At 37.6% G+C, this 16,226-nt stretch overlaps 1 protein-coding gene across 4 annotated transcripts in view; it reads right to left on the bottom strand.

Moving 5' to 3' along the window:
• The window catches only part of LanB2 (laminin subunit gamma-1), a 168,866-nt gene that overhangs the window by 47,658 nt on the left and 104,982 nt on the right, over positions 1-16,226 (bottom strand). For 2 of the 4 annotated variants that reach the window (XM_070099616.1, XM_070099618.1), the window contains 7 exons: positions 11,600-11,785; positions 8,531-8,640; positions 6,432-6,452; positions 5,621-5,846; positions 3,782-3,931; positions 586-755; positions 168-300 (listed from right to left, as the gene is read on the bottom strand). In XM_070099616.1, coding sequence (XP_069955717.1) covers positions 168-300; positions 586-755; positions 3,782-3,931; positions 5,621-5,846; positions 6,432-6,452; positions 8,531-8,640; positions 11,600-11,785 — 996 coding nt within the window. The remainder of the gene's footprint in view (positions 1-167; positions 301-585; positions 756-3,781; positions 3,932-5,620; positions 5,847-6,431; positions 6,453-8,530; positions 8,641-11,599; positions 11,786-16,226) is intronic. The other 2 variants (XM_070099617.1, XM_070099619.1) reach the window with 1 other exon arrangement.

The raw sequence follows: 16,226 nt of genomic DNA, 5'->3' as shown, positions 1-16,226 counted from the left end.
AGTGTTTGCTTACGTGTCTTTCTAAACCAGCACTTAGCATGATTTATTTATTTATTTATTTACCTCTTCTTCCAATCATTCCTGGTATAACCCCTACTCCTCCTTCCTTCCAACCCAGATTTATATGCTTTTTTTTAGTGCATAAAGTTGCATGATGCCAGACTCACCTTCATAGGTGTAGGTTCCTCGTATCTTGATTGCCGTAAGATTGGACAAGAGAGAGATAAAGTCGCGTGATGCTAGACGTGGAGACCAACCAAACTGAGAATTCTCATGGAGACGGAATTTATATTCTTGCTTCTGTTGGTGTATAAATTATTATTGCTTTAGAAATGGTACAATGAATATGAAATTAAAAACAAAATAAACAATATATTTATTAGTGTATAACTGTCAAACATCCAAAAAACTGAGTATAATTTGGGTTTATTTTTAAATTGTACACAAACCTGCTCTCCCAGTAACATACATAAATGTACAATACTTTTAAATAATTCTTATTTTTACATCAAATCTATTATATTTTTGTTCTCTCAAGTCCTGTTTTTACAAAATACTCTTTACTGAAGTAAACAAATTAATTACCACAGTGCTTGGAAGACTATTGCCTTGTGCAAAGATGGGTGCAGCGATAGAGAGCCCAGCTCCCTCCAAGACGATATCTTCAGTGCTAGCCTGAGGACCCAGTTCTCCTACATGCAGGAAGAATGAGAGTTTATGGTTGTAGCTAGCCCGCTGGTCACCAAGGAAGCGATCTGAAAGTAACAAGAAACCCCAGTTAATTAGTCACTGACACACAGCATGCAATATGCAGGAGTTATGACTCAACCCCTGCAACCACATAAAGTCGCGTGAAATAAAGTATACTCTATGTTCATATAAGAACTAAGCACTGATTGCAATTATAGTTCACATATTTCTGTCTCAAAATAAAAAAATACATTTTATACAGATACAAAAGCTAACCAAGAAAAATTAATAGAAAAACAGGTAAGATGACAGAAGAAATGGTGTGATTTCACTATTATAGGTAAATGTAGATTCAGCGCATGTAAACTTTACTACCAATAAACGTGTGAGAAATCATTAAATGTAAAAAAAATTTTATGCCAAAATTATGTCCTGCACTGCATATCAGAGGAACCATGCAAATCATGACTTACAAACACGCAAGCTACCACAGTTACACAACTACAACCATACATGTAAAAAAAGTGTTAATAATAAGAGGATGAGGATAACCAGGGCCGGATTAAGAAGTTTCCGGCCCTAGGCTATTCAGATTGGCGGGGCCCCTTTGAGTTACGGGTAAGCGAAGCAACCCCTTCCAGCTTGGGGGGGGGGGTCGGTGTGAGCCTGTTTAAGGTCTAATTAAATACATTCTGGCTATTTAGATTAAATTTAATAGGGAAAGTACATCAAGACAACCAAAACCATTTACCAACAGCAATTATAACTATCTTGTTAAATCATGCATTTTAAAGAGAATAAACTCAAGACAGCATAGTATTACTAGATTAGGCTATTAAAGTAGTGACATCATGTACCTATTATATTCAGCATAACCACTACAGCACTATTATTCCCTTTATAAATCACTGACCATTATTGTTATCATTGCATCATGCATAAGACTATCAAATCATATAAAGTCAAGAAAGTAAAGAATTGTTTATATTCACAGGCACTTCTTAAATAAACTTTTTTCTGGATTTCATATTGGTAAAATCATCAATTATATTCTGAAAATCAATATTTCTTGTTAGATCAGACTCAATGGTCAACAAGGCTAGGTTACACAATTTGTCTTGGCTCATTGTTTAACGGGGCTGGTTTTTCACTCTTTTCAAAACAGAAAATGAAAGTTCTCCTTCACAGTTAGTAGTGGGAAAACACAGCTGTTCTGATGTAAACAAAGGCGTGTTGAGTGTTGCCATCTATGGTTAGGTTTATTTAATTTTATTTTATTTTATTTCATTATTTATTTTTGTTTTGATTAATTTTTAAAAATTTTACTCTCCAAACACTTGAACTTTTTAGGTAGGGACCCCTTTGCACTTGCACCATGTGCGCAGTCTTGGATGAGCCCCTGAACCCCTTGGACCGTGGGGCCCCCAAATGCACGGGGCCCTAGGCAAATGCCTAGTTTGCCTATGCGGTAATCCGGCCCTGAGGATAACAGCAAGAAATATCTTAATTATAACACCATCTCAGTGCCATGATAGCCAGAACTCAACCTCAGTGACTTTCAAAAACCCAAAAGAAGGCACATGTCAATGCTCGACCACTGACACTGAGGCTAAATACTAATGCTGGGCCCTAACAGAAATTCAGGGAGCAACCTGGCCTTGGCTCAGACCAGGCTTCATAAATTTGAATAATTTTTTTGTGAACACATCAGCCATTTCCCACCAAGGCAAGGTGGCCTGAAAAAGGAAAACTTTCATCATCATTCACTCCATCAGTCTTGTCAGAGGCGAGCCCACACTATAGTTACAAAATTGCAACATTAACACCCCTCCTTCAGAGTACAGGCACTGTACTTCCTATCTCCAAGACTCAAGTCTGGTCTGTTGGTTTCCCTGAATCCCTTCATAAATGTTACACTGCTCACACTCCAACAGCACGTCAAGTTCTAAAAGTCATTTGTCTCCATTCGTTCCTATCTAACACGCTCACACACAAAACCTCCTTTACACATATTATGGTAAAGGCAAGTTTTCAGTATATCAAGTGTGAGTAAAAGTTAATAAAATTTACTTTTCATCTTACTTGTTCATAAGACACAAAGAAAAGATAAACAATCCTGCCAGCTTCCAACACTATTAATAGGTTTATGTTTCACAGAATGGTAATACTTCCCTGCCTGAATATATCCTGCTAGGATTGCTTAACCTAATTGGACTGATGTGGTAAAGCAAAGTACACATTACTAGTGCTGTAATGGTTTTGACTAAGAACAGTAAGAGATACAGCAGTGGCTAAAAGAGATTTTAAACTGCCTGCAGATCTACTTAAAAATTTCAACAGACATATATTATGGGATACAAAGCCATCAAATATGCAACATGTTTAAAATTAATTCTTAGGCATTGAAGATATACAGGAAATGAAGAGAGGAATGATAAGATAGATAAAATACAATAATTAATGAGCTATTGAGAAAAATTTAAGACCAGTAACACAGGTAAATCTGATAAAGATAGGTAGAACATGACAGACACAAAAACAAAATTCAAAGAACTATCAAACAAGACTGAAGAGTTAGAAACACAGGTAAATAAATGTGAGGGTAGACTTAGAGGTTACATGTAAGGACCTAAGTGGTACATAACAGAAAAAATACACTGGTCAAGACCTGATGAGCCAAGCAAAGCTCAGCAAAGGGAGTCGCAAATCTAAGGCAGATGAAAGCAATTCAAGTGTGGTATACAATAAGGAGCTGAAGAGAAATAAATAAGATAAAGGGAAATGACTATCTTAAGAATCATAAACAATAATTAAGAGGACAATTACAAATAAGCCAAGGGTATTGAAAGAAGTAGACTGGTTAACCTATGAGGCTGGAATGGTTAAATGTTAAACCAACTTATTGCTTTATTGTGAAGTGACTCATTAAAGAAGCAATACTAGAACAAAACAAGAACATAATTAAAAAGAACAGAGAGAGAAAACATAAGGATTCTTACTGAAAGTCAAAACAGAGCACAGAAATTTAATGAACAGGAGAGCACATAAAAATGTCATTACATGCATATGCAAATTTCTCTTACAGACTTACCTGGTGCTTTAAAGTAGACCTTGTTTCTTCCTGGGGCAGACACTGCTATACTCTGAGTGAAGGAGTTGTAGTTAAGTGGCACTGATCTGCCGATGGACTCTTCTGCTTGCCAACGCTCTTCACCACGCACAAAGCCACTCTCAATGACACCTGCACATGAGGAACATTCTCTAAGTAAACATTCAATATTTTTTTTTATTATTTCAACACACCGGTTGTCTACTACTAAAGCAGGATGACTTAAAAAAGAAGAAACCTTACAAGGCTTATCTTCTTTTCACATTTACTAGCTCTTTGCTCTGGCATTTTAGTTGCCTCTTATGACACGCCTGGCTTGCGGAAGAAAGATTCTTCTCCATTTTCCCAGGGAGATAATCATTCTATATTCTTCTTCTTCTTTCAACAAGCCAGCCACATCCAACCTAGGCAGGGTGGCCCAAAGAGAAAAACGAAAGTTTCTCTTTTTAAATTTAGTGATGTATACAGGAGAGGGGTTACAAGCCCTATGCTCCCGGCATTTTAGTCATCTCTTACGACATGCATGGCTTGTGGAGAAAGAATTCCATTCCACTTCCACATAAAGAAAACATCCTTTTTTCTTTTTTAACACGTCAACCATTTCCCAAGGAGGCAGGGGGACCCAAAAAGAAAGAAAAACTAAAAAAGAAAGAAAAAAACTTTCATAATCATTCAACACTCTCACCATCATTCATACATAATCACTGTCTTTGCAGAGACGCTCAGATACGACAGTTAAGATGTCAATCCAAACAGCTAATATCCCAAACCCGCTATAAACATGCACATCCTGAAGTCTACCTATCAACCTTTTATCCACCAATACATAATCTAAGAAACTACCTTCATATCTTGTATACTCATTTATCCTCTTTTTCTTAAGATATGCATTACTTATTATTAAACCTCTCTCTGGTGGCTCTCGCTTCACACGGCGAGGGCCTGGGTTCGATTCCCAGCCAGAGTAGAAACATTGGACGTGTTTCTTTCCACCTGTTGTCTATGTTCCCCATCAGTAAAATGGGTACCTGGGTGTTAGTCGACTGGTGTGGGTCGCATCCTGGGACACTGACCTAAGGAGGCCTGGTCACAGACCGGGCCGCGGGGGCGTTGACCCCCGGAACTCTCTCCAGATAAACTCTCTCCAGATATACACAGTTCAATTAAAGGCCCCCCCATTTTCATTTACCTCTGACACCCTAAACTTACATACTACTCCCTCCACAACAATTTTACCCACTTTAGCATTTAGGAATATTCAGTGTATAAAATTTTTAATCTTAGTAGCAAAGCAAGGGATATGTTGTGTATCTTTATATGTGTATGCTTCTAAGCTGTTGTATTCTGAGCACCTCTGCAAAAACAGTGATAATGTGCGAGTGTGGTGAAAGTGTTGAATGATGATGAAAGTATTTTCTTTTTGGGGATTTTCTTTCTTTTTTGGGTCACCCTGCCTCGGTGGGAGATGGCCGACTTGTTGGAAAAAAAAAAAAAATACATTTGCACTGTACTTTGGTAATTTAAAGATACTGAGGGTTATATAAGTTCTTGTAATACACAGAAGAGACAAAAATACTGTGAACTTTAGATGAAAACTTTGGAAAATCTTGTTTCTGCTTTCCTGTTAGCTTACAAGCACAGTATTGTCCTGTACATACACAGTATTTTGAAATATCTTCTATTCTTACTGTGTACCAGTCAGTACAGAGGAAGACATATACAGTTAATTGTCAAATTTCCGTGCATTAACAGTCTCACAGATGCACATTATGAATAAATAACCTCCAACAACTCAAGATAATTTAAAAGAGACAAACTTGCCTTGGGCATAACCATCAGCAGAGGAGCAAATGGAAGAATGACCATAGCAGAAGCAAGGAGTGCAGCCAAACTCATTTTCACTATCAAGGTTGAAGTAACCAGGTTTGCAGTGGTCACACTGCTGTCCTTCAACATGTTCCTTACACACACACACCCCTGTTGTGGGGTCACAACTTGCCTGATTATCGCGACTACCTGCGAGACTGCACCCACAGGCCTTACATCCCTATGGTATAAAATAGTAAGAGTATTGTAACTTATAAATTTTATAGTACAGCACTATTGCATGTATAAAAGTATATAAAACCTCTTACATTAATTACACAGTATTTCCAAATAACTAAAAATAAACATTATTTCTGTGCTACTACTGTACATGTTGCTTTACAGTAATGGTTTCCCAGAATCAACTTAAGCACTCTTAGACTAATTAATAGGAAATTATTGTATTAAATTTACAGTAATTAAACACTTTGCTCTATAATTTAAAACTGGCTCAAGTACACAAATGTATCAAACTATTTTCAGAGTAATTCCAGGACAATTTTATAATTCACTGCAAATTATTTTATTTTATCTATTTAACATTTACATGTAAACCAAGTCAAAAACAAAGAAGCACTGTATATTCTATATAAACACTACACAACTATTAAACAAACCATAATGTTTATTAAAACAAAAAGCACTATTGAAATTAAGTGTAAGAGTTAAACAGGTTTGAGCAAAAAGGATAATTTTAAAAGTGATCACTAGATAAACACTATTACACGTAAATTAAAGTAGATAACATCACACTCATGCATCTGACCTTAATTCCAAAAGCTCTATCCTGAAAGATTAAAGTAATTACACTGATTAATTCATTATTATATCCATAACTTCTTCTCTCTCAGTATTCCCATACCTGTACCTAGCTAACAAAAATGTAAATGATCACTCAGTAAAACATTCACTGCAATACAGAGGATTACCATTTAAGAGAGAAATCAATGAACACCATACAAAATTAGAACCAACATTGTCAATTCAGTCAAAATTATTATACAGTATCTTCATTTTTTTTTTTCAACACGGCCATCTCCCACTGAGGCAGAGAGACCCAAAAATGAAAGAAACACTTTCACTATCATTTAACACTTTCACTCTCACACATTATATTAACTTAGGATTCTAGCAATCTAATCTTTACCTATTCAATATGAACTAGTGTTAAAACCCAGTATTAAGCAAGAGATCTTTGTCATCATTTAATATTTAGTTCTAACACTAGTTTAAATTTGAAATATCTTTTGTACAGTGCTAGCCGCCTGGACCATGAATGGCTCCATGAGTAGTAACACTCTCGAAACTCATCAAAGATAAGTTTTCCTAAAATGCTATGCATACTATGTGTGTTTCAATTCTTCAAGCTTTATTTCTGTATAATACTTTAAAAAATCTGATTATTGATACATTTCCCAGATAAAATTGTAAATATCAGAATATTAATTTACTTATGTGTTACGAACCATCTAACAGCAAGTACAAGTAACATGGCTACAGATGCTGCCAGGCATAACACATTGTTCTTCCTCACAGATCTGTATGCACTCACATTTGCCAATACAGCCAAACTTCAATACAGTGCTTTATGATCAGCGTAATTTAACTATAGCATACAATGTTTTCAATGAAAGCTAATTTGTGGACAGCTTCGATTATTCACATTTCTCACAGAGCTAATTTTTATTTTGCCTGGCACACCATCCCTACATTGAAAATTAGCCACTGGGTTTTGATCAAAATGTGCTCCCTGGATTTCCCATCTTCTAATCTCCTTTTCTTTCCAGTACGTAATTAATTTTTTATCAATGTTAATACTGTATTTGTAAATTAATGTTTTTATGGATCTATAAATTCCAGTAAATATTTTTACTAATCAGTAGACAGCAACCACCCAGGGAGGTACTACCATCCGACCAAGTGAGTGTAAAATGGAAGCCTGTAATTGTTTTACATGATGGTAGGACTGCTGGTGTCTTTACTCTGTCTCATAAACATGCAAGATTTCATTTATGCCTTGCTATTTCTAAACTTGCATGTACAAGCATATACACACCCTTTAGGCTTTTCTTCTATTTTCTTACTAGTTCTTATTCTTCTTTATTTCCTCTTATCTCCATGGGAAAGTGGAACAGAATTCTTCCTCCGTAAGCAATGCGTGTTGTAAGAGGCGATTAACATACTGGGAGCAAAGGGCTAGTAACCCCTTCTCCTGTATACATTACTAAAGTTAAAAAAAGAGAAACTTTTGTTTTTCTTTTTGAGCCACCCTGCTTTGGTGGGATACAGCTAGTTTGTTGAAAAAATAAGATTTTTACTAACATCTCAGAAAATGGAACAAAATATTAAAAGATTCATCTGTAAGATATATATCAGCAAATCCATATCTTGCAGTCAGCTCTTTTATGGAGCTCCTATAGAGCAATTTTTCATAAATGCTACTGAAAAAGTGCACTGAAAATTGACCACCATGTATTAAGAAGACCCTTCTATGCACAACTCAGTTTTGGATGTACAGTAATTTTTCAATCACAATTACAAACAAATGCACTATATTGAGAAGTTTTGTACAAGTAACTGTACTCTTAATGCCATTTGCATTCAAAAGTAAAGCCCTTGATTTAGTGGACTAATAAGAGAGAATAGAGGTCGGCAATGGCAACTGTTATGGATGGAAGTAATACTGTTTTGTTGTAAGGGTAAGAACAAAACAATTCTGTAAACAATGGGCTCTGTCTGTTGTTTCTGAATCAACTGATCCAGAGGATTTTGTTCTGCATTTCTTATGTCTGTTAAATCAATGTCCATTAAATACAGGCTTTACTGCATAAGTATCTTGAGAAAACCAGTTCAAATATAACTCACCTGAGGTCCAAAATCAAAGTAGTTCAATGCACACTTGTCACACTTGTCCCCAGTCACTCCTGGTTTACACTGACATATGCCATTACTGGCACACTGAAGAATGCGCGAACCTGTAAAGTTATACACAATTTAAGTTTGTTCCTATCTAAGGAGTAAGGGTTAAAAATTGAACCTGTAGCTGATTTTAATTTAAATTTAAAATGGATATACAAACAGAGTACGTAATATTCAGATTTTCCATTGAATATACAATGTGTGAATTATGTAGAGTATCTCTTGAAATTAAACAAAAAGAAAGTCTATTAAATTGTAATACATAATATTGTAACACAGTCTATGTAGATATCTTTGGAGGCTACATATCTCCAACAGGAATCATGGTGGCCCACAATGGTGCATGTCATACCTATCTCTATTAATTGCTCACCACTCGGTTCCAGCAAGGTTTATGATGCTATATTAAGTCCTTATTCATTTATGCTCTATAGTCACTGCCCAAATGTTGTAGTGTACAGGTACTAGCTGAGAGCTATGTGACTCACCATAACTTATGTGGCATCCAGAAACAAGACAATTGGGTAAGAAGGTGGAAATGAGGTCTTCATAGCTTCTAGTGAAGCAAGATATCTTTCATACATTAAAAACTAGCTTTCTACTGTGGGATCATGAGGGCTTATTTTAAAATAATATTGGTAACACTCAAAATATATAGGAGGTAACTGAGTGGAGCCACATCCAAGCAGTCATGAACCCACTGGAGAACCAATAAGAGTGAAGAGTTATTTTAATGACACTGAAAGATGGTGCCAGAAATTGTGTAAAAAAAGGATCTCCATATTCAACCAATGTGAGAGATCCTATGAGGCCAGAAAACAATGACACTGCATATACACAGGAACCAAGACAGGTAAAAAACAAACAAGCAATCTAGAATAATCACAAACACATTGAAACTGCCAGCACATACTGAATGATCTACCAGTAACAGAGCCCAAATATTAATATGCCCAGGAGAAACAACTGCCTCCTCCCTCCACTCATCTGTAAAACAAGGTACTCCAAATATTCATAACAAGTGCTAAAACAGATCAGGCACAGACAAAGGAAAGTATTTTTTTGTAAACCCAGCCATGCTAGGCTTAAGTGCAAAGGATAAAGCAGCAACCTTGACTGAGAACCACAGTAAATGTCTGTGAAATGATCTGCAGAGAGAGAGAATATGAAACAGAAAATTAAGTTAACCTATGATGTTGGTATAAACATATGTACATGGGCAAATTACAAATTCCACGAAAGAGAGAATGCTGATAGGAATAATCCATTGTCAGCCAGCAATTTTGGTACTCCAGGAAGAGTGGAACACCAGTCAGACAATGGTAAAGAGAACACACAACAGACTGACTTCCCTCAATCTCATCGAAGAGGCAGAAAAAGACACCAGAGAAGAGAGGGGCAAGGTGTGCATGTAGTATGAGGAACAGCAATTAGTTGGAGAGCAGGAGGAGGGTTGTAGGATGCCCCAATGCACATGTCAACTCAAGGACCTGTGGATGGGAGACCAAAACTTGGAAGATCAATGGTGTGAGATGAAAAGGTTCCAGGTCAATGGAAGAGCAGCCAGCAGCAGATACAGCCACAAAGGAAACAGATGGGCCAGAGGCCTGGAAAAACAGATGGGCCCCACTGATCATCAACTGTAGACAGTGGGAGTGGGGAGACTCTACAAGGTGACATATAGAAACCCATGCCCTCTTGATGGATGCCAAGGCAATCAACAAAGCATTATCTTGTTTTTGGGCCACAGCACAAGGAGAAGCATGATCCAACACAACAGTGCCCACATGTGAAGAAATGGCATATGCCACATATATAAGAATCCCTGCATGCAAGCAGTCAACACAACAATCACAAGTCCTGTATGATAATCAAAGCCAATATCAATCTACCAGAGATAATCAGGAGCAGCAGGAGGGAATGACACAAATCTTAAAGACATGTGAAGGGCCCATAGGGGCGCAACCAAATGCATCACCAGTTGAAGTATCCATAAACTGAAGTGTGGGCACAGTCAATGCATAACAAACTGGGATCTCAGAACTTTCCACCTGTGGACTAAAACACTCTGGTAGGGATCATCGAGTGGTAATGAAGGAGGGCTTAATAGAGCATCACAAAGACAGATATGACAAAGTCCATTGTAGGACTTCCCACAGTTCAACAGCAAAAATTACTATAGGAATAAGCAAAATTATAATAGAAAACTGACTTATAAATACAAAAAGATTCAAGCACACTATCATATTTTTAATATTATAGTTGTAAATATCTTAAGTTTTAAAGATTCTAATGGTCCTTAAACACAATAACATCCAAATGTTACTATTTTGAACAAGATTAAATGCATGTACTCAGAAGGCCTCTCCATGGGCTATTCAATTCTGGAAATATTTTTTTATTTGCATTTACAATAAATTGTAATACTATATAGTAACGAGCAGTTCTGTAAGAGTTTACAAAACATACAGTATAATAATAATCATGGAACATCTGAGGACCTTCCACATCTCCATTTCTATATATGTACTTAAGTAGTAATGAGTAGCACTTTTATTTTAACTAATACATTTACTCTTTATTTCAACTAATACATCTACACTCTCAATGATTAACTGTAAATCCCTGTATGATACTAAATGAAGATATGACCAAAATGTTGTGCATGTAATGGCCAATGAAAGAAGTAGCTTCATTTAGCTAAATTAATGTTAGTTTGGCTTAAAGCCTATCGACACATAAGGGTCATCAAGGCCACACATCACCTATTCATCACAAATCAAAAATATTTTAACCCCAAATATAGGCTCATTGGGATTAAAATACACTTTAGGTGTATATAAACTGAGATCCATATCCCTTCATATATATATGCACTCTTACTCTCAGTGCACATGCATAGAGATTTACTGTACTTATCAGACTATATACAAGCTAAAACTTCCCTAATTAAAACTTAATTTTTTGCAATTATTATTATTCTTATTCTTACAAGAGAAAATATTACTAACATACCAATTTCATTACAGTTGCAGGCAATGCAGATTCCATCTTTACGTTCATAATAGTTATCTCTGCATCGCTCACAGTTGGGACCAGCACGGTTGGCAGCACAGTCCAAGCAGTGACCACCATGACCAGTTCTGTCATACAGCTCCTGGTCAAAGTAGCAGCGGTTGGAATATCCATTGCAATTACAAGCTGTAAGAAGAAAATGTAAAGAATTACAATGTACGCATAGGTAACTTTAATCAGTGCAAACTACAGTGTGACTGACCAACCTGACACTTATTACAGAGGATGCAATATGATTCTCTTAATTAAAGAGTTTTAAATGATGGGGAGGATTTATCTCCCTATTCTCAGATTCCTAAGTTTTATAGAAACAAACTTTATAAAGAACAAAAAGGCACAATACCATGACTGGAACAAAACACAAATAACGCTGCATAGGAGAGAGGAGCCTATGACGATGTTTCAGTCCGACTTGGACCATTTACAAAGTGTGACTTCGTAAATGGTCCAAGTCGGACCGAAACGTCGTCGTAAGTTCCTCTCTCAAACCCCTCAAGGAAGGTTCCTTGATGTTGGTGAGGGGCTCGAAATCTGTGCTCCAGTTCCCCAAATTCTGAATGCCTTCCACATCCCCCCCCAGGCGCTGTATAATCCTCCGGGTTTAGCGCTTCCCCCTTGATTGTAATAATAATAATAATAATCCTCTCTCAAACAAACTTTATTTTTATAAAGTGAAGTACAGCATATTATACGTATAATTAGGGTGATTAACATATATAAACCACTTTAAATAAAGCCCTTTATTATGCAAGGCATTTCAGGCAGTCTTACAACTAAATTATGATTACCAGTACGTATATGACAATAAAAATACATACAGTTTTTATTATACTGGACGTATTTTGTAATTCAATAAATTTTTTACTTATGCTTCATAATCAGTAATCTCAACATATATTTTAAAGCTGCTTACCAGGAAACCAGATTAAAGAAATGAGTAAACTAAATAAATCTGATAACATTGTAGTTGGGCACAGTATTACCAGTCCTCACTTCTCTTACATCCTAGAAACTGGACATATACCATAACAAATGTTTCCATGCCTCTTCCCCTTTCTTACAACAAATGGCTAGCTATATGGAGGTATTTCAGTCACTGTGTTATCACAAAGGTATTGAACATTTCCAATAACCTCTGTCCCCTAACAATCCTTGAGCTGTGGTTTCAAACCAGAGGCCCAGGTGCAACCAGAATTTGTAGCTAAACACCCTTAAGAATCCCAGGAGCTAGTGCTCAACACCTTCGAGAAACCCAGGAGCTGTTGGTTTACACTATCAAGAGGACAAAACTGAATGTAGTATCCCATGGCTTGGTTCACAAAGCCATGCATTCACTTCACACACTGAGTGTCCATGGTTCAATCCCAGCACGGGTGAAAACACTGGGCATGTTTTCTTACACCTGCTGTCCCTGAACACCTAGCAATAATTAGATACCAGGGTGTTAGTCGACTGGTGTGGATCACATTCTGGGGCAGAGGCGTCGCTAGGGTTGGTGTCACCCAGGGTAGCATCTTGGGTGTTACCCGGGATGGCATCTTGGGTGTCACCCAGGATGGCATCTTGGGTGTCACCCGGGATGGCATCTTGGGTGTCACCCGGGATGGCATCTTGGGTGTCACCCGGGATGGCATCTTGGGTGTCACCCGGGATGGCATCTTGGGTGTCACCTGGGATGGCATCTTGGGTGTCACCCGGGGTGGCATCTTGGGTGTCACCCGGGGTGGCATCTTGGGTGTCACCCCCATAAAATCCAAGGGTGGGGGATGGGGGGGTACTGCATGCTCAGTAACTAATGTTTAGCAATAAGAACATTTAAGGGCTATAAACTGAACAGGAGAATACTTCTCAACTTTATTAATGATAAAATAAATAATCGTAGTAATATTGAGGAAACAAACTCAAATACCACTTTGAGTACAGCCAACAGATCCTACATTTATTCATCTTCAACAATGCCGAAAAAAAAAACTTGAAAAATAAAGAAAAACATTGCAATATCAGAGAAACACTAGTTCCGATTTGACCTTGAGTACAGGTAACATCTCAGTGAATCTCATCTTACATTTCCTTGCCTTCAATCCTGCAAAATTGTCCATTACATCAAAATCAATGATTTTCCCTATATAGGCTATATAGAAATGAAGGATTCTTCTCTTATGTTGGTGCAGCACTGTTTTGGGCATTAGTGTCACCTTTAGAGGGTCTATGGTGTCACCCGGGGCGGCCCACCCCCCTTAAATCTTGTCCCCCAGGACAAGATTTAAGGACTTCAACAGAAATAAGCCAGACAGTCCCCGATGACACACCAGCTTTATTGGTTTATCCTGGATGGTTAAGCCTCCCTCAGGTAAAATATCTGAACAAATCTTATCTTAACACCTGCAAGAAGCTCAGAAACTGGACGTCAAACCTGTCAAACACTGCTAAATTATGAGGAATCGGACAAGGGATTGTGAAGATAACCTCAAGAGGTACATGAACTGTAGCCATTTTAAATAATATAAACATCTAAAATTTTAAATGATTTGGTAGAGGCACTTTTAAGATATCCAGAAATCCCCCTTTCCCCAGGAGCTGAATCACTAATATTTAAGATTAAGTTAATGGACCTTAAGAGGTCCAGAACTTGCAGCTCAGTGTCCTTACGTCTCTCATTTTGAAATTTCTCATTATCCACCCGCTGTATAGTCCTTGTGGCTTAGCGCTTCTTTTTGATTATTATAATAATAATAATAATAATAATAATAATAATAATAATAATAATAATAATAATAATAATAATAATCATTATCCACCACGTCATATTTCTGAATTGTTATTATTATTATTATTATTATAATCAAGGGGAGGCGCTAAACCCATAGGATTATACAGCGCCTGAGGGGGAATGTGGAAGGTATTCAGGTTTAATTCAGGGAACTGGAGAACAGATCCAATTCCTTATATCAAGAGCCCCTCACCAGCATCAGGGAACCTTCTTTGAGGGGTCACATATTTCTGGAATTTTGCTGTATTTATCTGATTGTGATCTCTAAAATACATACTTGCATGCATTCTGCAGCCTGTGTTAGCTTCCCGTACCTAAGCAACTGAAGTTTGTAACTATTGAACATGATGTTATATTCATTCATTTCGATACCTTACTATTTTTTATGTATCTTCGAGCGATGCGATTTTAAAAATTAATTTTGGTGTCGCTGGTGAAGGATACAACGCTGTGACTAGTGTTTTATTTGTCTACTACAAGTATGAGAAACAGTATAGGTGGCAAACTCAAGTGAACAGAGTTCTAAAAGAACAGTGGCAGCTTTACTGTGTGACTGAGGGAACACACAGTAGTCTTGAGACAAACTACACAGAATTTGTATAAAAGCAGTTTTATTACTAACTGGTATCCTCACTGCATCATACCACATATCACTATACTAATGTCACATTTCTTTACATCAGATTACCAGATGTCACTATCATCGTCACAATTCCATGTGACATATTTCTAGTTACTGTATAACCATCGCAAAACCACAGGAAATCACTAGGAATCATTCCCAGGTCCACATGATTCATCACTTTACCAATTCTACACAACACCTCACTAGTTATCATTAATTACCACTGTCGCAAATCAACATGGCACTTCACTAAGTGTTTCTAGGTAGGAAACTGTCATAATGCTGGTGTCTGGTGTTGGGTGCTTCCACTGACCAGAGCCAGGCAAGCACCAGACAAGCCTGGTCCAAAACCAGACTCCGGGAGCACGAAAACACTCAAAACTCAAAGGTAAGGGCCTAGTTACTCACTGGCCATGTCCTGGCTACCTAATAACCAGCCAGCCTGTATACCTTCTACATGTACTTGTAGAAATTTATTAGTATTATTATAACCAACTAAGTTACGATGCCCGTGGCCTGGTGGCAAAAGCTCTCGCAACACACGATGAGGGTCCGGGTTCGATTCCCGGCGAAGGGGTGGAAATATTGGACATGTTTTCTTACACCGGTTGTCTATGTTCACCCATCAGTAAAATGGGACCTGGGTATTAGTCGACTGGTGTGGGTCGCATCCTGGGACAAAACTGACCTAATTTACCCGAAATGCTCTGCATAACAAGGAGCATTCTATATAGTAGTATGTCATTGATGTCAGCTATGGTCTGTATACCTTGTACATGTACTTGTAGTAAATAAAGATATTATTATTATTATTATTATTATTATGATTATTATGTCCCGTGGCCTGGTAGGCAACGATTTCGCCTCACAATGAGTATCCGTGGGTCGACCCCGGTCGGATAGAAATATTGGGAATGTTTCCTTACACCTGCTGTCTCTGTTCACTTAGCAGTAAGTAGGTACCTGGATGTTAGTCGACTATTGTGGGTGGCATCCTGGGAGACAAGACTGAAGGACCACAATCGAAATAAGACAGACAGTGGATTCAAGTTTGGCAACAGAGTTGTGAATGAGTGGAATAAACTCCTAGGTAGTGTTTACGGTGTCCCGTAGCTCGATCACTTGGGCACTCAGCTCACACACTGAGGTCCGAGGATCAATCCCCTGGAGTT

This window comes from Cherax quadricarinatus, chromosome 68, assembly GCF_038502225.1.
Source record: "Cherax quadricarinatus isolate ZL_2023a chromosome 68, ASM3850222v1, whole genome shotgun sequence".
NCBI lineage: Eukaryota > Metazoa > Arthropoda > Malacostraca > Decapoda > Parastacidae > Cherax > Cherax quadricarinatus.
This window is presented reverse-complemented; position numbering and strand designations above follow the sequence as displayed.